The sequence below is a fragment of the Pristiophorus japonicus genome, chromosome 1 (assembly GCF_044704955.1).
Source record: "Pristiophorus japonicus isolate sPriJap1 chromosome 1, sPriJap1.hap1, whole genome shotgun sequence".
In the NCBI taxonomy this organism is placed as follows: Eukaryota; Metazoa; Chordata; class Chondrichthyes; family Pristiophoridae; genus Pristiophorus; species Pristiophorus japonicus.
Genome location: NC_091977.1, coordinates 397,495,361 through 397,518,370, shown reverse-complemented (window position 1 = coordinate 397,518,370; position 23,010 = coordinate 397,495,361). Strand labels below are relative to the sequence as shown.

At 43.0% G+C, this 23,010-nt stretch overlaps 2 protein-coding genes across 5 annotated transcripts in view; one reads left to right on the top strand and one right to left on the bottom strand.

Moving 5' to 3' along the window:
- LOC139274688 (centrosome and spindle pole-associated protein 1) overlaps positions 1-23,010 on the top strand; it is a 355,670-nt gene that overhangs the window by 153,880 nt on the left and 178,780 nt on the right. For all 4 annotated transcript variants that reach the window (XM_070891381.1, XM_070891368.1, XM_070891373.1 and 1 more), the window contains 3 exons: positions 4,475-4,566; positions 21,472-21,568; positions 22,308-22,365. In XM_070891381.1, the coding sequence (XP_070747482.1) occupies positions 4,475-4,566; positions 21,472-21,568; positions 22,308-22,365 (247 nt within the window). The remainder of the gene's footprint in view (positions 1-4,474; positions 4,567-21,471; positions 21,569-22,307; positions 22,366-23,010) is intronic.
- Positions 6,046-6,203, bottom strand: LOC139261392 (ATP synthase subunit epsilon-like protein, mitochondrial). The gene has a single exon (XM_070877063.1). The coding sequence runs from the start codon at positions 6,193-6,195 to the stop codon at positions 6,046-6,048; it is 150 nt and encodes a 49-aa protein (XP_070733164.1). The 5' UTR covers positions 6,196-6,203.

Here is a 23,010-nt window from a genome sequence, read left to right as displayed (position 1 = left end):
AATTCCACCTCCTTTAAGATCTCTATTGGGTCAAGCCTCAGCCTTGTCTTTTCAAGTGAAAAGAGACCCAACCTGTTCATCCTTTCCTGATGGGTATAACCTTGCACAGGGTGGAGGGTAATATATTAGTAGGGATAGCATAACAGTGGGGTACCGCAGAGATCAGTGCTGGAACCCCAACTATTTACAATCTATATTAACGTCTTGGAAGAAGGGACCGAGTGTCACGTAGCCAAGTTTGCTGACGATACAAAGATGGGAGGAAAAGCAATGTGTGAGGAGGACACAAAAAATCTGCAAAAGGACATAGACAGGCTAAGTGGGTGGGCAAAAATTTGGCAAATGGAGTATAATGTTGGAAAGTGTGAGGTCATGTACTTTTTCAGAAAAAAAATCAAAGAGCAAGTTATTTTTAAATGGAGAAAGATTGCAAAGTGCCGCAGTACAGCGGGACCTGGGGGTACGTGCATGAAACACAAAAGGTTAGTATACAGATACAGCAAGTGGTCAGGAAGGCCAATGGAGTCTTGGCCTTTATTGCAAAGGGGATGGAATATAAAAGCAGGGAAATCTTGCTACAGTTATACAGGGTATTGGTGAGGCCACACCTGGAATACTGCGAGCAGTTTTGGTTTCCATATTTACGAAAGGATATACTTGCTTTGGAGGCAGTTCAGAGAAGGTTCACTAGGTTGATTCCGGAGATGAGGGGGTTGACTAATGAGGAAAGGTTGAGGAGGTTGGACCTCTACTCATTGGAATTCAGAAGAATGAGAGGTGATCTTATCGAAACGTAATTATGAGGAGCCTTGACAAGGTGGATGCAGAGAGGATGTTTCCACTGATAGGGGAGACTAGAACTAGGGGGCATAATCTTAGAATAAGGGGCCGCCCATTTAAAACTGAAATGAGGAGGAATTTCTTCTCTCTGAGTTGTAAATCTATGGAATTTGCTCCCTCAGATAGCTGTGGAAGCTGGGACATTGAATAAATTTAAATCAGAGATAGATAGTTTCTTAACCAATAAGGGAATAAGGGATTATGGGGAGCGGGCAGGGAAGAGGACCTGAGTCCATGATCGGATCAGCCATGATCGTATTAAATGGCGGAGCAGGCTCAAGGGGCCGTATGGCCTACTCCTGCTCCTATTTCTTATGTTCTTATAGAGGATTGGCTAACTAACAAAACAGAGAGTCAGGATAAATGGGTCATTTTCCTGTTGACAAACAGTGATTAGTGAGATGCCGCAGGGATTGGTGCTGGGTCCTCAACTATTTACAATCTATGTTAATGACTTGGATGAAGGGACCGAGTGTAATGTAGCCAAGTGATGATACAAAGATGAGTGGGAAAGCAAATTGTGAGGAGGGCACAAAAAATAATACAGGAATATAGACAACGGAATATAGACAAACTAAGTGAGTGGGCAAAAATTTGGCAGATAGAGTATAATGTGGGAAAATGTGAGGTTATCCACTTGGCAAAAATAATAGAAAAGCAAATTATAATTAAATGGAGAAAAATTGCAAAGTGCTGCAGTACAGGTGCAGCGTCCAAAATCCGGTGTTCCGAATATGGACTCCGGGACGATCCGTGGCAGGGTCGTCCAGAATCCTCAAAATGTTCTGGAATCCGGACACCCTGCCAAATCGTTACCGCCACCAGCCGGGCCCAGTGAAAAGTCAAAAAGTGAAATCCACCTACCGTACAGTGACAAAAATTGCAAGGATAAAAACACCAATCCTACCTTTTCCAGGCCAGGTCTTCACAAGTCACCGCACCGCTGCTCCTGGGTCCGCAGCAACTCTGCACAGCACACAAGTCCCTTCAGCCACAATCAACTCTGCACAGCCAACAAATCCCTTTGGTCAGAACCAACCAAGCTCCCACGCCCAAGTCAGCTCCTGCGCGCAAGCCCCCTCCCACGCGCAAGTTCCCGGCCAGAATCAAATTCTGCACAGCACACTGCAGCTCCCCAAAGTAGCAACGCGTGATCGGATCGCCGTGCCCCATGACTCCGAGCGGAGCTGACCCGACCTCATCTGAGCTGACCTGACCAGATTGTAATTTTAAACTTGCCGTCTGTACCTGTAATAAAAAATACTACCTGCACCTGTACTGTACATGCAATTTTAAATTCAACATTTAAAAAAAAAATTAGTGGCATTAAACATTATAGGGCTACCTCACCTGACCCACCTACATTCCATGATCAGACCCCATCCAACCTGACTCCATCGCTGTGGTGTTTTTCCCGATTTAAAGATCTGCATAAGTAAATTTGTGTTGTCATTGCAAACATGTCAAAAAGGCCAACAGGTACCCCAATGGGTTCAGATAAAGGAATGAGGAAGCATAGTTCACTTTCAATTACCAAGAAAGTGGAGTTACTCCAGAGATCAGATAGAGGTGCTTCAGTGAGAAGATTGAGTGAGGAGTATGGTGTTGGACTCTCCACCATCTATGATATCAGAAAACAGAAGGAACAACTCATGAAGTTTTATGCGGAAAGTGATGTTCATAAGGAAATGAGTAAGAGAAAAAGTATACATAAGTCGAAATGTGATGATTTGGATCGAGCAGCGATGGAATGGTAACGACAGAGGCAAAGTGAAAAGGTTCCTTTGTTTGGCCCAGTGGTGGTGCAACAAGCTAAAATATTCCATGCACAACTGGGGATTGAAACTCCATGCAAGTACTTTTCTGGTTGGCTACCCAAATTTAACATGGCATCAGGCAACTGAAAGTATGTGGTGAGAAATCCTCAGCAGATCATGAGACAGCTGAAAATTATATTGCTGAGTTCATCAAACTAATTGCTGATGAAAACCTTTTCATCTGAGCAAATGTACAATGCTGACAAGACAGCACTGTTTTGGCACTACGTACCGCGAAAGACATTAGCAGCAGCAGATGAAACGCAGCCAGCAGGTGTAAAAGACGCCAAGGATAGGTTGACTGTGCTTGCTGCTGCAAATACGGCTGGGACACAAGTGTAAGCTTATGGTCATTGGGAGAAGCCAGCATCCAAGATGTTTCAAGGGTTTGAGAGTATTACCAGTGCATTATTATGCCAATAAGAAAACATGGGTTACCAGGGTGATCTTTCTGAACTGGTTTGAGAAGAATTTTGTCCCTTGGGCGCGTGCTCATTGCACAGAAGCTGACCTTGAGGAAAACTGCAAAATATACTTGCTGCTCGACAATTGCTCAGCACATCCTGATTTTGAGCTTCTGGTAAAGGATAATGTCCATGGAATCTACTTACCTCCAAATGTTACATCACTGATACAGCCAATGGACCAAGGAATTTTGAGATCAATGAAGTGTCTCTATAAAAACGAGTTTGAGGTGTTTGCTGTGAACACAGGCATGGGAATAAAAGCATTCTCAAAAGGTTTCGCTATCTTTGGTTATGTCTTGCTGCAAAAAAATTTAAGATTTGGATCACAGGTCATACGCAGATTACCCAAAGGGTCTTAGAAGTTGTAAGGTGTTTTATTAGGGAGCGGCAGCTATAAGCATAATCAAATACAACACTCAATTAAGATAGAGATAGTAGACATACAATCTGTGACTGATGAAAATGATCTACGGCACCAGAATGAAACGGACGGGCGTTGAGGCAGAATGGTGGTTTCGGAATAGATCCCAAGCTGGTGGAGGTGTGAGGCCGAAGCCAGCATGGGGTCCATCTTGAAGCTCCTCAGTCAGTCTGTTTTCTCGGTTGCCCATATATGTACATTATTTTGATATGCCGGCGGATAGTTTGCGACAATCATTTTTTTTAACCATTCAATTGTCCAATTACAGGGGAGATGGTACCTATGAGGTCATTTTCTTCCTTATCTCTGTCTGAATGTCTTATTGTCATTTCCAGAGACAGCTTGTTTATCTTTAAGGCTCCTTGCTAAACCCCTTATCAGCACAGCTATGCCTTGAAGGCCTGTTTTTCTGTCCTGACCTTGCAAATTTTATAATGGACTCAACTAAATCACTTACAAGCATGGTGTAAATATGCAGTATTGTAGAAACAGCAAATGCTTGGGCTGGGTCAGTATTAAAGTAATAAACAGGAACAGAGAATACCAAAACCTTTTAGCTATCACATGCCTGAAAATGTAAAAAGAGTCAACACACAATGGTCAAAAATGTGACACTCATTTATACTCATTCCAGAATAATGTTTCAATCTATTAAAGACTTCTAAGTGCTGCTGTCCGAGAGGGGTTTCTGCTCACAGGAGCACAACCATCGTCATTGGCAACAAGTCTGCAGTGCTCTTTAGAAGCACCCCTCACCCCTCTATACAACTCATTTCTTGACGTGACTGGAGTCCTTCTATGTCCTCAACTTAGGCAAACTGCTGAGCTAGGGAACATGTAACAGACTATTATTTCTTCCAATCCATGATTTCTTACAATAGTAATGATGTGTTGACTGTCAAAATCTTATACTTTTACTGTACCAATAGATATTTGATAAATGAAATACATGACTCTCCGAGAGAACGTTCCAAGTCTGCTTCAGTGAAAGATGATACGTTTGGTACAGGATTGTTGTTGGGTAAGTCAAAGCCAAAACTTTTGTTAAATGTTATGAACTAGTATTTTACTTGCAACCAGATTGTGAAGTAGATTCTCGTGAACCAAGATCTGAACATATATTCGTCGCGAGCATTCAAGTTCTTAGTCAACCCTTCTGACTAACAATCACACTCTCTCTGGAAAGGGGGACTAACTCTCCAAAACATATTTGCATGAAAAATACAAAAAATACATTTTAAGTTTCTTTTTTTGTCCTCCCTTTCCTCGCTTTTCCCAAAGCTTCTGACTCATGTTGGCCCCTGGTTCATTGGATATTGGTGATTCTCCAGTACCTTATCTACATGGTCATTCTTCATCATGTTAAACTGGGCAGTGTCATCCCCTGTCTTCCACACATGCACACTTTCTCTCAGGATGGAACCTTGCCTGACTTTTTTTATTCTTTTGTATTTCTTAAGCCAATTGTGATACCACGTCTGACGTTGGTAACTTGGCAAAAATCAGGGATCAAATCTGAACCTGATATTAATGGCTCAGTACTGTTGATAAGTTTACCCCAGAGATGCTGGAGGAAAGGGAAGCATGAAATCTGACTTCTTTTTTTGTCAAAATGTTCTTATCCTTTTCTCTCCTAAAGACTGTCATTTGCTATGAGGATATTATTCTATGGGTACTTCATCCAGAAGGCTATTATTCATCTATGAGCTTTGACACAAAGTATCGGCAAACTGTTTGACTATGGCAGCATCAGAGTCGAGCGTAATCCTGCCCTCATCTGATATTCACATGTGCAATTTTGCAGGCCTGTTCAAACAAACCAGGGTTAAAAAAGTCCTGCCTTTATTCATATTTTTCCCATACCGTCCAAATGTTCTAAAATCTATAAACTTGCTAATGCTTCACAATTATCACTAAATTCTATGTGGAATGCTTTGAATTTTCTAAACCACACATTCTGGAAATATTTTATTTTGTGCCAGATTCTTCTCTTCAAAATTAATCTTTTTTCCAACCCCTTTCTCCCCAATGCCAGTCCCATGAACTCTGCTCGAATGATGGCCTATAACACCACAAAATGTATGTGTTAGGAAAACGGGCAAAGAAAAGTTGCAAACTGACTATGTTAATTGAGTATTCTCCCAAGACATGACTCACTTCATCGTATGGAATATATAGATTGGATATTAGCTTGCCGCAATTTAATGTTTATCCTGTATTTGTTGTGCTTTAGGTATTAATTCATTAATCACTAATCTTATATTAAATATTTGTGGCATCTGTTCCTCTATCCTAAATTTGATTTGCAATGAGAACTACACAAAAATACTAAAAGGGATTTAGGGAGAGGGTTTTGAACAAAAATTAAATCTGTATTTTGAATTAGCATTTGGTCAGTTTTACAGAAACAATCTTCGAATGGGCTCGCGGTTCCATCTTTTGGGATGATAGATAGGAAGAGTTCTCAATCAAAAGCTCAAGTCTGTGGAAGTTGCTCAAATCACATTACTGATTTGATTTGTTGACTTTGACAGTTGCATTTCTTGGTGTCTGCTTGGTACTGGGGTTTCAGAGAAGCCCGCACCGCTTGCGCACAGATCTGAGAGTAATGAACGTAACTCAGCCCGGCCTGTCTCCAGAACGCCACCATCTTGGCTCCGCTCCTGTTGCCGCTGTGTGGGGAAGATAGGGAGCGGGGTTAATTGGATTAGGGTGTGCAAATATAATTCAGTCCACATTTTGAAATCTTGCATTCTGTCTCACATTTTTCCATTATAAATTTTCTTGTCTACATTTATAATGGAAACTGACTATGTAAATTAGTCATGCTGTAACTAAACCCTTCTGCCAATTGTGATGCTGCAGTGGCTCCACTTGTAGAGAGTTGAATTACAACATAGCCATATTACATAGGAAATAAAAAAATGGCAGAAAGTTTGTGGAGATGCAAGTTTTACAACATTAAATAGACACACAGTATATACTTATCTTTTCACAAAGCTAGTTCATCAAAAAAAGAGTGTAGGTCAATTTAGTCTGAGATGTTTTAAAAAATATATATTTAGTTGTGGATTACGGAGTGATCTGGACTAGTTTCGATCGCCTAGATGGGTCGGAAAGGAACTTCCCAAATTTTGTCCCGAAATTGGCTAGAGTTTTTAAATCTGTTTTTTTGCCTCGCCCAGGAGATCACATGGTTTTGGGTGAGGTGGAGTGTAATGCACAAGTTATCACAGTTGTGAGGGACAGGCTCGATGAACTCGAGGGTCTTTACCTGTCCATCATGTTTCATGTGTTAAATATGTCATATCTACAATTGAAAGAAAAGAAAGCTAACTAAGCTATTTTGTTTGAATAGCAGCATTGCCAGTGGCAGTACATAAGAACATAACAAGAAATAGGAGCAGGATTAGGCCATTCGGCCCATCGAGCCTGCTCCGCCTTTCAATAAGATCATGGCTGGTCTGAAAATGGACTCAGTTCCACTTCCCTGCCCGCTCCCTGTAACCCTTTACTCCCTTATTGCTCAAAAATCTGTCTATCTCTGCCTTAAATATATTCAAAGACCCAGCCGCCACAGCTCTCTGGGGGCAGAGGATTCCATAGATTTACAACCCTCAGAGAAGAAATTCCTCCTCATCTCAGTTTTAAATGGGCGGCCCCTTATTCTGAGACTATGGGATAGATTTTACACTTTTGTGCATATCGCCCAAAAATGGCCATAATTTCAGGCGTCAGTGGTAAAAATGGGTTTTCAGATCGCCAGCTTCTCGTCCATTCTCAAAGCACCTCGTCTCCATTTTTTAAATTGGGCGTTACCGCGAGCAATATGAAATGGGCGGCAGTGTTAAATCTCTCTGACCTTCTGCTGTAAAGTGTCGCCGTCCTTAGCAATGGCATAGCAACGCTCAATTCCCGCAATTCAGGATGTTGAGGGTCATCATGACATGCGCAGAAGAGGAGACAGAGAGAGAGGGAGCTGAGAGGGACTGAAGACGTGTGTAGGTGTGATGTGGCTGATTTGGGAGGAAGGAGGGAGAGTTTAGAGCTTTAGAGCAAATAGGGAAACAAAAATTAGCTGTTACCAGCCACATATTTGCCCGAATTTGGCCTATAATGAAGGGAGAGGAGGAGGCACCACAGCACGCTGTGGAGACTGATGCTGGCGAGAGCAGTGAGCTGAGAGAGGAGCACATTGGAGGGCGCAAAAGAGCGAGGAGGTTCTCGGATGAGGCAAAGGCCTCCCTCCTGTAGGAGGCCGAGTTACGCTGGGGTGATTTGACACAGGCAGGGCATGGGAAGCCCACCCCAAAGGCCTACCAGAAGATATGGACCGAGATAGCAAAGGTGGTCTCATCGGCAACCAACGAGGTGCGTGAGGGCAACCAATGCCGCAAACGATGGAATGACCTTGTGGGATCCGGAAGAGTAAGTATTACATTTACTTACGTGTACTTATGTATTTATATAATTTAATTTGTAAGAGTCATGAGTGAGTGACAGCAGATGTGAGGTTTTTCACTTTTACCGGGAATGTTGTACTCAAAGCCTGCGGTCACGGTGTACGACTTTAGGTAAAGAATGATAATTATCATAATAATCATGATTACATCTGTCAGTTATGTGTTGTATCAGTCTCTGTGACAGTACCTTGCAAGGATATCACGCAATGATCTCATGCCATGTCGTCCTGTCACCTTTTACAGAAGAAGCTATCAACGATGAGATCCGTGCAGAGGCGAGTGGGGGGGTTGGGGCCACCAGTCCCCAATCCCCAGCGACATCACTGACATGGAGGAGTGGGTGCTCGCACTCGTGGGGAAGCACCCCCGGACAGCCATGGAAGCCTGAAGTGATGCCACGTGAGTAAAGCTTGCACCATTGCGTGATGTAAAGTCAATAGATGGGACACCCACTCCTATCCGAACAATCCTATATAATAGATGATTTCTAAAATTGTCTTAGAAATAATGCTGGCCTAATGAAAAACATTGCAATGCACAATGTGTTGATGGTCATGAAATGTGATGTCTGTGATGATTTTGACAGCAGTGGTGCTTTTGTTATGCATATGCTGTGTGTAGTGCTGGAATCACCTTGTGACCCTAGCACCCCCTTCTCCTCTAATAACCTCATTTGTGTTTTGTAGTTCAGCCAGCAGCGCGGCCCCAGGCAAGACCACAGAGGCCAGAAGGTGGGGGCACGGGGCCCGACTCTCCGGACGATCCTACATCTGGTGCTGAGGAGCTCCGATTCTTGCCCGTCAATCTGCTGGGTCTGTTCTCTACGGATGAGAGCGCAAACTTCGAGGAACCTGCATCGCCACGCTCCAGAAGCCATTCCACCCCAAGGCCATCTATTGGTCTTCCGGTCATTCCCGCCTCCACTCTGGAGGTACCGGCCCCAAGCACCTCGCCACAGGGCACCCCATTTGTCCCCAGGACGGCGCAGAGCCCACGGAGGCTTCGTGGACGCGGCAGGTCTGGTCCACGAGCGCCACATGAGAGCGGAGAGATGGTAGAGTTGTCCAGGAGGACTGTAGACATTGGTGACCAGCTCCTCGATGCATTGGGGGGCATATTCCGACAGCTGGCCACCATGACTGAGTACGTTCCGCGGATGGCAGAGGCCCTGGATGCGATAGCCAGGAACACTGCTGCCACAGTGCTCCCAGAGCGCAGCACTCCACCCCGAGGTTCCGCACCACCACTGCGAATGACAGATGAGAGGAAGGACCAAGATCCTGCTTCTGCATCAGAAAATGATCCCCCCTCGGCACCCCCCGCTCCCGTATCCGTGCAACCACCGCCTCTGCCTTCATCCCCCCCCGAATGAGGCACCGCCTGAGGAGTTCCGGGGGAGGGGGGAAGGAAAGTGAGGTGTTGTAAAGTATGGGGGGAGGGGACCACCCTCCTGCTTTGCATTTGTATTCTGTGTAGCTGGACATGTTGAACATTTGATTGATGTCAATGATGGAAAAAGTCGGTTGTGGGTGGTGCTGTGTCTTGAATAAAGAATCTGACCAGATACTGTAAGCTTAAAGTAATGTGTGACCTTTATTACAGGTCTCCAGAGTGCCTCTCCAGCCTGTGAGGCCTCCTTATATACAGGTGCCCCCAAGGGATTGTGGGATTCCTTGGGACTCCAGGGGATGAGCCCTCTGGTGGTTGAACAAGGTATTTACAGATTTACATATCTAACACTCCCCCGCCCCAAAGTAAATAGTGTTACTATTTACAATGTGTGTCGATCTGGGGCCTTCCTTTCCCTGGTTGATCGTCTTGGTGCAAATGCTGGTTTTGGTGAGTCGTTTGTTGGGCCCTCGCTGGGCTGCTGCGCAGCTGGCCTTGCAGGGCTGTTGGGTGTGGTGAGTCCTGCTGGGCTGCTGCAGGTGGTTCTGCTTCGTGGTCAACCACTGGATTGGTTGCCACGTGTGTGTGTATGTGTGTTGGGGGGTCGAAAAAGGTACTGTCTATTGTTGGTTGTTCTGGATAGTCCGTCAATCTGCGTTTGGTTTGGTCCAAGTGTTTTGTGCAGGTGAGTCTATTTGAAAGTTTGACCAGAAACACCCTACTCTTTGGCCACGACAGTGCCGGGGAGCCACTTGGGACCTTGTCCATAGTTTATCACAAATATAGGATCATTAATCTCGATTTCGCGTAACACATTTGCGCGATCATGCTATGTATTCTGTTGAAGCCGCCTGCTCTCTACCCGTTCGTGTAGATCAGGATAGTCTCACGAGAGCCTTGTATTAAGTGCCTTTTTCATGAGCAGATCAGTGAGGGGAACCCCAGTGAGCGAGTGGGGTCTTGTGCGGTAACTAAGCAGGACTCGGGAGAGGCGAGTCTGCAGTGAGCCTTCAGTTACCCTCTTCAAGCTCTGCTTGATTGTTTGTATTGCTCGCTGTGCCTGACCATTGGATGCTGGTTTAAACGGGGCAGATGTGACATGTTTGATTCCATTGTGGGTCATGAACTCTTTGAACTCGGCACTGGTGAAGCATGGCCCATTGTAACTCACAAGGACATCAGGCAGGCCGTGCGTGGCAAACATTCAATGGTGGCAGCGGACGTGCTTACCGATATTATCTCACATTCAATCCATTTGGAGTACGCATCTACAACCACAAGGAACATTTTTCCCATGAATGGGCCTCCATAGTCGACATGGACCCTGGACCACGGTTTGGAGGGCCAGGACCATAAACTTAATGGCGCCTCCCTGGGTGCATTGCTTAACTGTGAACATGTGTTACATTTGTGCACACAGGACTCTGAGTTTGCATCGATACCGGGCCACAACCCGTGGGATCTGGCTATCGCTTTCATCATTACAATGCCTGGGTGGGTACTGTGATGAAAGTGTCCCTGCCCTTTTTTGGCATCATTATGAAAAACTCCGGGTCCTGAGAAGGTGGTCGCAGGGCGATGTGAGTGCACTGTGTTGCTCCCTGCACCCTGGGGAACTTAGCAATGATGCGGTAGAATGCTCCAGGCCTGTCAGTCTGAGCCTCCGTGGTCATGGGCAAGCTGATAAAGTCCATCCTTCGCATGTACAGGGCCTCCTTGACGTGTCTAATGCAGTGATGAGTGGCATGGTGAGACAGAGGGCAAATCTTGACCGCGGAGGCCTGAAAGCAACTGGACGCGTAGAAAGACAATGCTGCGGTGACCTTGACCTCAACCGACACTGATGTCCTGATGGCAGGCTGCATATGTGGCCTGATGAGCTCACATATTTCATTGATCACCACCTTGTGGAAGCGCAGTCTCCGAAGGCAGGTGTGGTCGGACACGTCGAGGTAAGACCTCTTTTCCCGCTACCTGCGGGGTGTATATGGTCTGGCCCTCCTCCTCATTCTTGCACGTCTTAAATTGGGGACACAATGATGTGCATCACACATTGAGCCATCTGCACACTGCAGCATCTGCATATTAATCGATGCAGGCTGAGAAATGGCTGGCCCCATTGCTTTGGGAGTCTCATGTCTGGCATGCGAACTATGTGGCCTTAAAGCCTCCCTGATAAAGTGCAACATCCCCACTGACACCGGGGAATCCATGGCCAAAGACTGCCCTAAGTGGAGGAAGTGCATCGGGGAGGGCGCTGAGCTCCTCGAGTGTCATCGCCGAGTGCATGCAGAAATCAAGCACAGGCAGCAGTAAGAGCAGGCGGCAAACCAGTCCCACCCACCTTTTCCCTCAACGACTATCTGTCCCACCTGTGACAGAGACTGTGGTTCTCGTATTGGACTGTACAGCCACCTAAGAACTCATGTTAAGTGTGAAGCAAGTCTTCCTCGATTCTGAGGGTCTGCCTATGATGATGACAGTTGTAGCAGGACTTCTCTGCTTTTATACTTGCAATAAAGACCAACATTCCATTTGCCTTCCTATTACTTGCTGTACCTACATACTAACTTTTTCTGTTTCATGCACAAGGACCACAGGTGTCTCTGTACTGCAACACTTTGCAATTTTTCTCCATTTAAATTGTAATTTGCTTTTCTATTTTTACTGCCAAAGTGGATAACATCATATTTTCCCACATACTCCATCTGCCAGATTTTTGCCCACTCACTTAGCCTCTCTATATCCCTCTGCAGATTTTTTGTGTCCTCCTCACAGTTTGCTTTCCCACCCATCTTTGTATCATCAGCAAACTTGGCAACATTATACTTGGTCCCTTCATCCAAGTCATTAATATAGATTGTAAATAGTTGAGGACCTAGCACCGATCCCTGTGGCACCTCACTAGTCACTGTTTGCCAACCGGAAAATGACCCATTTATCCCGACTCTCTGTTTTCTGTTAGTTAGCCAATCATATATCCATGCTAATATATTACCTCCTACCGCGTGAATTTTTATCTTGTGCAGTAACCTTTTATGTGGCACCTTATCGAATGCCTTCTGGAAATCCAAATACACTACATCCACTGGTTTCCCCCTTATCCACCCTGCTTTTTACATCCTCAAAGAACTCCAGCAAATTTGTCAAACATGATTTCCCTTTCATAAAACCATACTGACTCTGCTTGATTGAATTATGTTTTTCCAGATGTTCCGCTACTGCTTCCTGAATAATAGACTAGCATTTTCCCAACGTTACATTTGCGGTTTTCCAATCGGCTGGGCCCATCCCAGAATCCAGGGAATTTTGGTAGATTACAACCAATGCATCCACTATCTCTGCACCCACCTCTTTTAAGACCCTAGGATGTAAGCCATCAGGTCCAGGGGACTTGTCTGCCTTTAATCCCATTATTTTACCGAGTAGTACTTTATAAGTGATAGTGATTATATTAAGTTCCTCCCTTTCTATAGACCTTGATTATCCACTGTTGGGTAGTTTTATCTCCATTCAAACTGATTCAACATTTTGATCCTCTGAGCCAATGTTGTTTCTCACTAACACACTGATCCCATCCTTTATTAACAGTGCTACCCCACCTCGTTTTCCTTTCTGTCTGTCCTTCCGGATTGTCAAATACCCCAGAATATTTAGTTCCCAGTCCTGGTCACCTTGCAACCACGTCTCTGTAAAGGCTATCAGATCATACCCATTTGTATCAATTTGTGCCGTCAGCTCATCTATTTTTTTTTATCATTGCTATGTGCATTCAAATAAAGAGCTTTTAAATTTTTTTTTTACCATTTTTTTCCTGGTTTGACCCCACTTTCTGATTCACCTTTATGCTTATACACTCTGTCCATTCCTGGCACGCTCTGGTTTTTATTTCCCCCAGTGCTACCCTAATTGCCTTCTCCTTGTTATTTGACTTTTAAAATTTTTGCTCAGCTGAATCCTCCTGCCCCCCCCCCCCCACTAATTAGCTTAAAGCCCTCTCTACAGCCGTAGTTATTTGATTCACCAGGACCCTTGTTTAAGTGGAGCTTGTCCGAAAGGAACAGCTCCCTCTTACCCCAGTACTGGTGCCAGTGTTCCACGAACCAAAACCCATTTCTCACACACAGTACTTGAGCCATATGTTTAACTCTGATCTTATTTACCCTATGCAAATGTGTTCGTGGCTTGGGTAGTAATCCAGAGATTATTACCTTTGTGGTTCTGCTTTTTAATTTGGCCCCTAGCCGCTCATACTCCCTCAGCAGAATGTCTTTCTTTGTCCTATCTATGTCGTTGGCACTCACGTGGACCATGACAACTGGATCTTCCCCTCCCCTCTGCAGCCCTGAGGAGATGTCCTGAACCCTAGCACCGGGCAGGCAACACAGCCTTCGGGACTCGTGCTCCCGGCTGCAGAGAGCTTGATGTACCATGACACCCAGGTCTCGTTGCACCTCCTCTTTTCCTAATCTGTCAACATTCAGATAATATTCTGCATTCCTGTTTTTGCCACCAAAGTGGATAACCTCACATTTATCTACATTATACTGCATCTGCCATGCATTTGCCCGGTCACCTAACCTGTCCAAGTCACCCTGCAGGCTCTTAGCATCCTCCTCACAGCTCACACTGCCACCCAGCTTAGTGTCATCTGTAAACTTGGAGATATTGCATTCAATTCCTTTGTCTAAATCATTAATGTATATTGTAAATAGCTGGGGTCCCAGCACTGAACCTTGCGATACCCCACTAGTCACTGACTGACATTCTGAAAAGGACCCATTTATTCCTATTCTTTGCTTCCTGTCTGCCAACCAGTTCTCTATCCACATCAATACATTACCCCCAATACCATATGCTTTAATTTTGCACACTAATCTCTTGTGTGGGACCTTGTCAAAAGCCTTTTGAAAGTCCAAATACACTACATCCACTGGTTCTCCTTTGTCCACTCTACTAGTTACATCCTCAAAAAATTCTCGAAGATTTGTCAAGCATGATTTCCCTTTCATAAATCCATGCTAACTTGGACCGATCCTGTTACTGCTTTCCAAATGTGCTGCTATTTCATCTTTAATAATTGATTCCAACATTTTCCCCATTACCGATGTCAGGCTAACCAGTCTATAATTCCCTGTGTTCTCTCTCCCTCCTTTTTTAAAAAGTGGGGTTACATTTAGAACCCCCTTTGATATGAGGGAAGCCAGCCACTATTGCAAATTTCAAAACGCTCTCATTTTGAGTGTTGGCATTACATAACATAAGAACATAAGAATTAGGAACAGGAGTAGGCCATCTAGCCTCTCGAGCCTGCACCGCCATGCAACAAGATCATGGCTCATCTGGCCGTGGACTCAGCTCCACTTACCCGCCCGCTCCCGTAACCCTTAATTCCCTTATTGGTTAAAAATCTATCTATCTGTGATTTGAATACATTCAATGAGCTAGCCTCAACTGCTTCCTTGGGCAGAGAATTCCACAGATTCACAACCCTCTGGGAGAAGAAATTCCTTCTCAACTTGGTTTTAAATTGGTTCCCCCGTATTTTGAGGCTGTGCCCTCTAGTTCTAGTCTCCCCGACCAGTGGAAGCAACCTCTCTGCCTCTATCTTGTTTATCCCTTTCATTATTTTAAATGTTTCTATAAGATCACCCCTCATCCTTCTGAACTCCAAGGAGTAAAGACCCAGTCTACTCAATCTATCATCATAAGGTAACCCCCTCATCTCCGGAATCAACCTCGTGAATCGTCTCTGTACCCCCTCCAAAGCTAGTATATCCTTCTTTAAGTAAGGTGACCAAAACTGCACACAGTACTCCAGGTACGGTCTCACCAATACCCTATACAGTTGCAGCAGGACCTCCCTGCTTTTGTACTCCATCCCTCTCGCAATGAAGGCCAACATTCCATTCGCCTTCCTGATTACCTGCTGCACCTGCAAACTAACATTTTGGGATTCATGCACAAGGACCCCCAGGTCCCTTTGCACCGCAGCATGTTGTAATTTCTCCCCATTCAAATAATATTCCCTTTTACTGTTTTTTTTTCCCAAGGTGGATGACCTCACATTTTCCAACATTGTATTCCATCTGCCAAACCTTAGCCCATTCACTTAACCTATCTAAATCTTTTTGCAGCCTTTCTGTGTCCTCTACACAACCCGCTTTCCCACTAATCTTTGTGTCATCTGCAAATTTTGTTACACTACACTCTGTCCCCTCTTCCAGGTCATCTATGTATATTGTAAACAGTTGTGGTCCCAGCACCGATCCCTGTGGCACACCACTAACCACCGATTTCCAACCCGAAAAGGACCCATTTATCCCGACTCTCTGTTTTCTGTTAGCCAACCAATTCTCTATCCATGCTAATACATTTCCTCTGACTCCGCGTACCTTTATCTTCTGCAGTAACCTTTTGTGTGGCACCTTATCGAATGCCTTTTGAAAATCTAAATACACCACATCCATCGGTTCACCTCTATCCACCATGCTCGTTATATCCTCAAAGAGTTCCAGTAAATTAGTTGAACATGATTTCCCCTTCATGAATCCATGTTGCGTCTGCTTGATTGCACTATTCCTATCTAGATGTCCCGCTATTTCTTCCTTACTGATAGCTTCAAGCATTTTCCCCACTACAGATGTTAAACTAATGCTGTTATTATTCTTTGTAATGGTTTAATACAATTGAATGGCATTTGCATTCATGGCAAAGGTGATGAGATGGTTGGCCCTAGCAAATAGGGCATTGGGGATCTGCTTGACGCAATTGTGCACTGCAGACTGGAGATGCAGGCGATGTCCCCTGAAGCAACCTGGAAGGAGCTTGAGGCAAAAAAATAAGGCTAGCAGTGACTTTCACAGACACTGGCAAAGCAAAGCATGCCCTCTCATATCCCTCTCCTACCACTGTGGTGGAGAACACTTTAGTGCAGATCAGTGACATGTTGTAAGGCCAAGCATGGCCACCTAACCCAGCAGGTAGCAGGGCTTTTTGGAGGCTGCAGAGATCAGAATAGTGGTTCTGTTACTGGACTAGTAATCCAGAGGCCTGGACTAATAATTCAAAAATTCCAGTTTATAAAAAAAAATCTGGAAACAAATAAAAAGCTGATATCAGGAAATGTGAAGCTGACAGATTGTAATAAAAACCCAACTGGTTCTATTTAAAAAAAAAACAACCTGTCTTTACCCCATCTGGCCTACATGTGATTCCCATACCATAATGCCCTCTGAAATGGCCTGGCAAGCCACTCAATTGTATTAAACTGTTACAAAGAATAATAACAGCATTATCAGAGCATCTTAACCGCATGGACTGCAGCGGATCAAGAAAGCCCACCACCAACACCTCTGGGCAACTAGGGATGGGCAATAAATACTGGCCTTGCCAGTGATGCGCACATCACGAGAATGAAAAAGAAAAGATCAGAGACAGCTTGGCTGGTGAAGCACTGCATTCTTGTGCACTGTTCCTCAGAGATGTCTAGGAAACTATTTTTTCGTTTGTCGACCCTGTGAGCCAGGGAAGGTCTTCTACAAGCAGCCTCGCTTAACTGCTGTCTTCTAATAGATCCACACACTGCTGTTCCTGGTTGAGGCTATTGCTGCTGGTGTTCCTGCTTCTCTTCCTCATCTTCCATCCAAAGCAATGAATCAAAAGTGAGTAAGGCCAAAAAAATCAGAAACAAGCAATCTCGAAGCTCAAAAATCCCTTGGAAGTCTAAAAAGAACAATAGCGCACAGATCCCAAGATCTTGGTGCCTGCATCAGAGTGCCCCTTTAAATATTGTGCTATAAAAGCGGGAATCGTGCAGAGGCGGGACAGTTTTGGAGGTGATTTTAACAACATGACTTCTCCGTTCCCACCTGGCGGGGTGGCTTAAAATTGCGCCAAAGTACTGCACCATTGGATTACTGCTCTTTATGTTGGTAGATAGAGTCAGTACAACTAGAATGAATAAGAATTTGGTTTCCCTATGTTATGATTTTCACATTACAAATTTATGCAGGATAAATGCATTAAAAACTGGATGGCCTTGTTCTGTTGGAGAAAGGTGTCTACTTTTGTTATGAAGTTTAATTTTCCAGTTTTCTTTTGTGAAACAGTAAACCAGATAAAGATTAATGTACAGAAAAGGATCGATCTTCAATTTTGGAAAATGCATATTTCTATTGAGAAAAATGGCCAGATCTATGAGCTTTGATGTACAGTTCTTCAACACCTCAAAGTTATATACCTCACAATTGTTGTTTGTATTCTTCATGTTTTATAATTATGGAATTATTTACCTTGGAAATTGCAAATAAATACTTAGTAATTTGATTTGTTAAATCTTCCTGGGAACTAGGTGGTTCATTAGCTTAGCACATTTTCCATTCAGGATTAAGTTCCGAACTTCAAGGATAAAGTTATGAGGAGAGATTGAACAAATTAGGCGTGTATTCGATAGAATTTAGAAGGTTAAGGGGTTATCTGATCGAAGTTTTCAAAATATTAAGGGGAACAAATAGGGTAATTAGAGAGAAGCTATTTCTGCTGGTTGGGGGTTCTAGGATTAGGGGGCATAGTCTAAAATTAGAGCCAGACCTTTCAGAAGTGAAATTGGGAAACATTTCTACACACACACGGTCGGATTTTCGGCAGGTTTGCGACCAGGTTTTCACTGCGATTTGACCCTCCGCGGCGAAAACCCGGTCACAAAGCCCGGGCAGGATCCTCGGGTACCTGTTTGCGGCGGCACTTTCAAGTACTGCCGGGGAGAGGGACGCCGACGTGCAACAACTTGGATTGCATTTGCATTCGAGTTTTGGCACTCTCTTGGCCCATATGCCGTGACCAGAATAGCGACACCTGTCGTTGTAGCCCTGCCAGCAGCGGTAAGTACGAAAACCAGTAAAAAAAAAAAGGTAAGTTAAAGTTTTAATTTTTTAATTTTTTTGCAGCGATTAGATAGTTAAGGATCTTGTAAATGTTTTTGGAATGTTTTTTGGACTAAAGTTGCCGAAACTCGCGTTTTGCGCCGTGAATGCTTGTGCAACGTCTCCCTTAACCCCGGCGCAGACGTAAAGGTCGAAAGTTCGGCCTGAAAACGGTAGTTCAGTGAAAATGGTAAGTTTCACGTATCGCTACAGTTTTGCCAAAAAACGGCGAAAGTGCGGCCCAATATTGGGTGGTAGAAGTTTGGAACTCTCTTCCGCAAATGGCAATTGGCACAAGATCAATTGTTAATTTTAAATCAGAGATTGATAGCGTTTTGTTAACCAAAGATATTAAGGGATATGGGCCAAAGGCTGGTATATGGATTTAAGTCGCAGATCAGCCATGGTCTCATTGAATGGAGGAACAGGCTCGAGGGGCTCAATGGCCTACTCCTGTTCCTATGTTCCTATTCTGGAATCTAGGTTTAAAGTCTAAAAATATGAGATGCAAATCTCTTCCCTCTGGCTTTATGACATGAAATGAGCACCTACATTCTAATAGTATTGTTCTTGTGGCATAAAAATTGTTTCTAATTGAACATGAAATTGACTGTCATTTAAAGAAGCTACAAGAGTAACTTGGAGAAATAGAAGTGTTACATTGGTACTGTAGAATTAAGGCACATTTTAGTGACATAGTAGAGGGTGCTTCTATCTGGATCTATAGCTGTACTTGATGCTCAAAGTGGAGAACTCTCCTGTTTCCCAATACGGGTATCCTCACCTTGCAATGCACAAAAAATAATGAAAGCTTCAATGTAGTTAGTTGCTTTTTATTAACTTTAATTGTGTTGTTGTCATTTCTCTAAGTATATATACACTTGGTAGAGTCATACAGCACAAAAGGAGGCCATTCAGCCCATAGTGCCTGTACTGGCTCTTTGATGGAGCTATCCAATTAGTCCTATTCCCCTGCTCTTTCCCCATAGCACTGTAATTATATTCCCTTCAAGTATTTATCCGGTTCCCTTTTGAAGTTGTGATTGAATCTACTTCCATCACACTTTTAGGTTGTGCATTCCAGATCACAATAACTCGCTGCATTTATATATTTTTATTAAAAGTCCTCTAGTTCTTTTGCCAATCACCTAAATCTGTGTCCTCGAGCTACCAACCATTCTGCTACTGGAAACAGTTTGTCTTTATTTCCTCAAAACCGTTCATAATTTTGAACACCTCTATTAAATCTCCTCTTGACCGTCTCTCTCTAAGGAGAACAACCCCAGCTTCGACATAACTGAAGTCTTTCATCCATGGTACCATTCTTGTAAATCTCTCCTACACAACCTCTAAAGCCTTGACATCTATCCAAAAACGTGGCGCCCAGAATACTTCAGCTCAGGTTTAACCAATGCTTTACAAAAGGTTTCGCAAAACTTCCTTGCTTTTGTACTCTATGGGGGAGAAATTTGGGTCATTTGCACCTCCTGTTAGCCCCAGGGGGTGTTAATTGGGTGCAAATGACTTTTGTTGATCAATACTGCCAACCCTCCTTTTTCCCCTTCCCTACCTTTCTTGAATACCTTGTAACCAGGAATAATAAGTTCCTCCCATTCTTTGAACCAGATCTCTGATATTGCCACTATGTCATAGTCCCATGTGGCGACTTGTGCCTGCAGCTCATCAACCTTATTGACCACGATACACGCATTTATGCACATGTGCTCCAAGCCCAGCTTAAACTGACTTGTATTTGCCACCTGTCTGATCACTCCTGTTTCTGAACTAGTGCGATTCGTCTCTCCCAGTTCTCTGCGCACCTTGTTTCTCCTGTCAAATGTTTCATCCTGGTGCCCATCCCTCTGCCAAGTTAGTGTAGCTTTCAGTGGATATAAAGATCATAAAATAGATGCCTCAATGAAAAGTTAAATGAGTACTCTTCGTTTTCACAGTGGAGGAAGCGGTACAAGCAAACCTATAAATATGTCATGGGGAGGAACTTGATTTATTATAAGTTTAAAAAAAAAATCAAGTTCCTCCCTTCATCTCTAGAGCTAGATTGATGATAGACATGTTTTCCACCTCAGAGTATTGAAATAAGTAGGTGAGGAAATTGCAAATGCGTTAATCATAATTTTCCAAGCCAATTTTTTAAGGAAGTCACTAACTTCCTTTTAAGGATGTGTCTATGAATGTTGTCTATATGGACTTCCAGAAGGTATTTGCTAAGGTTCCATGCAAGAAATTACCAAAAATAAAAGAACACGAAATTGGAAGTAACCTTGTGACTTTTTTAAAAAGTTCACTAAATAAATGGAACAACTGGCCTTAGATAATGAAATGTAGATGTTTTTATTTTTCATGTTAATTGGTTTTTAATTCAAATAAGAACTACATTTGTGGCTGCAAATTAGTGGTGGTTAACACATTTTTAAAAACTCCTAATTCAACTATTTTGTGGTCCAATTGGGACTTCTCATAACTCTAAATTGTTGTGAATATATATATTTGAAAAGGTGCGTAAATGGTCCATTAGGCTTTCTGGAAATTTTTCAATCTTGATATGGAATCTCCTTTTAATGTTAGATGGTGAACATTTTTGACTACTGTCTTAGCAAAAATTATCTACCAGGGAGTGGAGCATTTTTTTTAAATCACTCTTTGGGATGTTGGTGTGGTTGGCATTTATTGCCCATCCCTGGTTGTCCTTGAGATGGTGGTGGTGGACCTTTTTGAACCGGTGTAGTTCATGTGGTGAAGGTAATCTCAAAATGCTGTTAGATGGGGAGTTCCAGATTTTTGATCCAGTGACTATGAAGGAACGGCGATATATATGCAACATGCATGCAGAGCTCCTAGAAGCACACCTTATTTTGATATGCTAACATCACTTAGTTCTATAACCTCTGCTTGCATTGCACAGATACCAGTCGAACCCCTTTCATTCAATGTTTGGTTCAAAAGTCAAACAAAACACTGCTGAATAGAAATCACTCTCTAAAATGGGCCACTATTGTATTTCTTGTTAGTTATGAAATGATTGTAAATTAGTGGGTTATATAATGAGAAGTTTGGAGAATCTTTGTTTTTCAGTAAAATTTGGAAAAAGATGAGTGGTGCAACTTTATTGATATTAATTATAATCTTTAGATAACAGTGAGCGAGAAAATGCACAAAGGAGAAGAAGGGAGAGGTACAGACAGGAATTGTTGGAACAAATATCAGAAAAACAGAAAAACAAGAAACGGTAATTCATAGTTGCTTTATAAATGTTTAAAACTTATAATCAAAGGCTGCAATACCAATACTTAAAAGTTATTAGTACTGGAACTAAAATTGTAATTAAATACTTAATTCACTTACGATTTTTTGATTCCTTATAAACTAATTAATCGCAGATGTCTTTGGTTTACAGACATGGGCTGATACATTATGAACCGCATAACTAATAAGTTGCAATGCTGTTAAATATTGAGAAAGAAATGCTGGTGAACCATACTTCATAACTTTCACTTTGTTTTATATTTTGTATAACTGCAAATGTATTATTAGGGACCTGACTGATTGGGTAACTGAAATTGAAAGTATATGGGCTTTCTGATTTTTTGACTCTTTTTTTCTTGCATGTGAGCAAGTATGCTAAAACAAAAGATTCTTAATTCTCTAACTGGAATTACTCTAGCATGTCAACTACTACTTAAAATGTCATTTAGACCTGGGCTCAATATCCCTCGATTAGGTTGATGGAAACTTGGTTAGGGTTCCCACTTCTGATTGCTATCCAGTGCCCTCTGTATGTGTACAAATTTTGGTGAGAATCAAGTTAAATTCATTATTTTGGGTACCATGGTTAAGTAACCTGATAATTTTCAGTGTCTTGCTCAGGGCTACTACTACTCATGGAATTATATCCAGCATGGGATGCTCTTTCTGGAAATTTGAGGAAAAACGATTAACTTTTATGGTTCATTATCTTTCTGCCATAGGGAAAAGGAGCTTGAACTCGGAGTTGCTGCTTCAGGAGCTGTAGACCCAGAGAAGGAAGTAAGAACGTAACCTTTTTGTATGCATTGCTACATACAGCTTCGGCTTTTATCCTTCTGCACCTTGAGTATGAGTATGACCTTTTTTTGCCAGTACTTGGGGTCAAGCTATACATTGTGAACTGTGAACACATGCCTGTTTGTCATTTGCAATGGAAATGTAAAGTCATTTTATTCTATTAGCGATGTCCCATTAATCTTATTATCTTTCTGACAGAAGAGGCAATGAGAATTTATCTTGTCTACGATTGCATGGCAATTAATTTCTTATCAGTTCCTAATTGTAAGCATGCTGTACAGTAGATTCATACTGCATAGCAGTTGGGGATTAAGTTTGGAAGAGTGAGAGTTTTAAATAGTAAATTACAAAAGGGTATTGGATATATACTTGTAAAGAAAAAATATGCAAAGCTATGAGGAAAGAGCAAGGGTGTGGGACTAATTGGATAGCTCTTTCAAGAGCTGGCACAGACATGATGGGCTGAATGGTCTCCTGTGCTGTATTCTTCTATGAGTAGAAAACATAGCAATTCAGGAAGCAGAGAAGTAGAGTTGGTTAGAGCATAGGAGTTTCTTTGTAAAACAGGCAGCGGAACTGGGAGATGAAAACCGGTGCTACAGTGCCACCACTGGTGAGAGGGTGCAA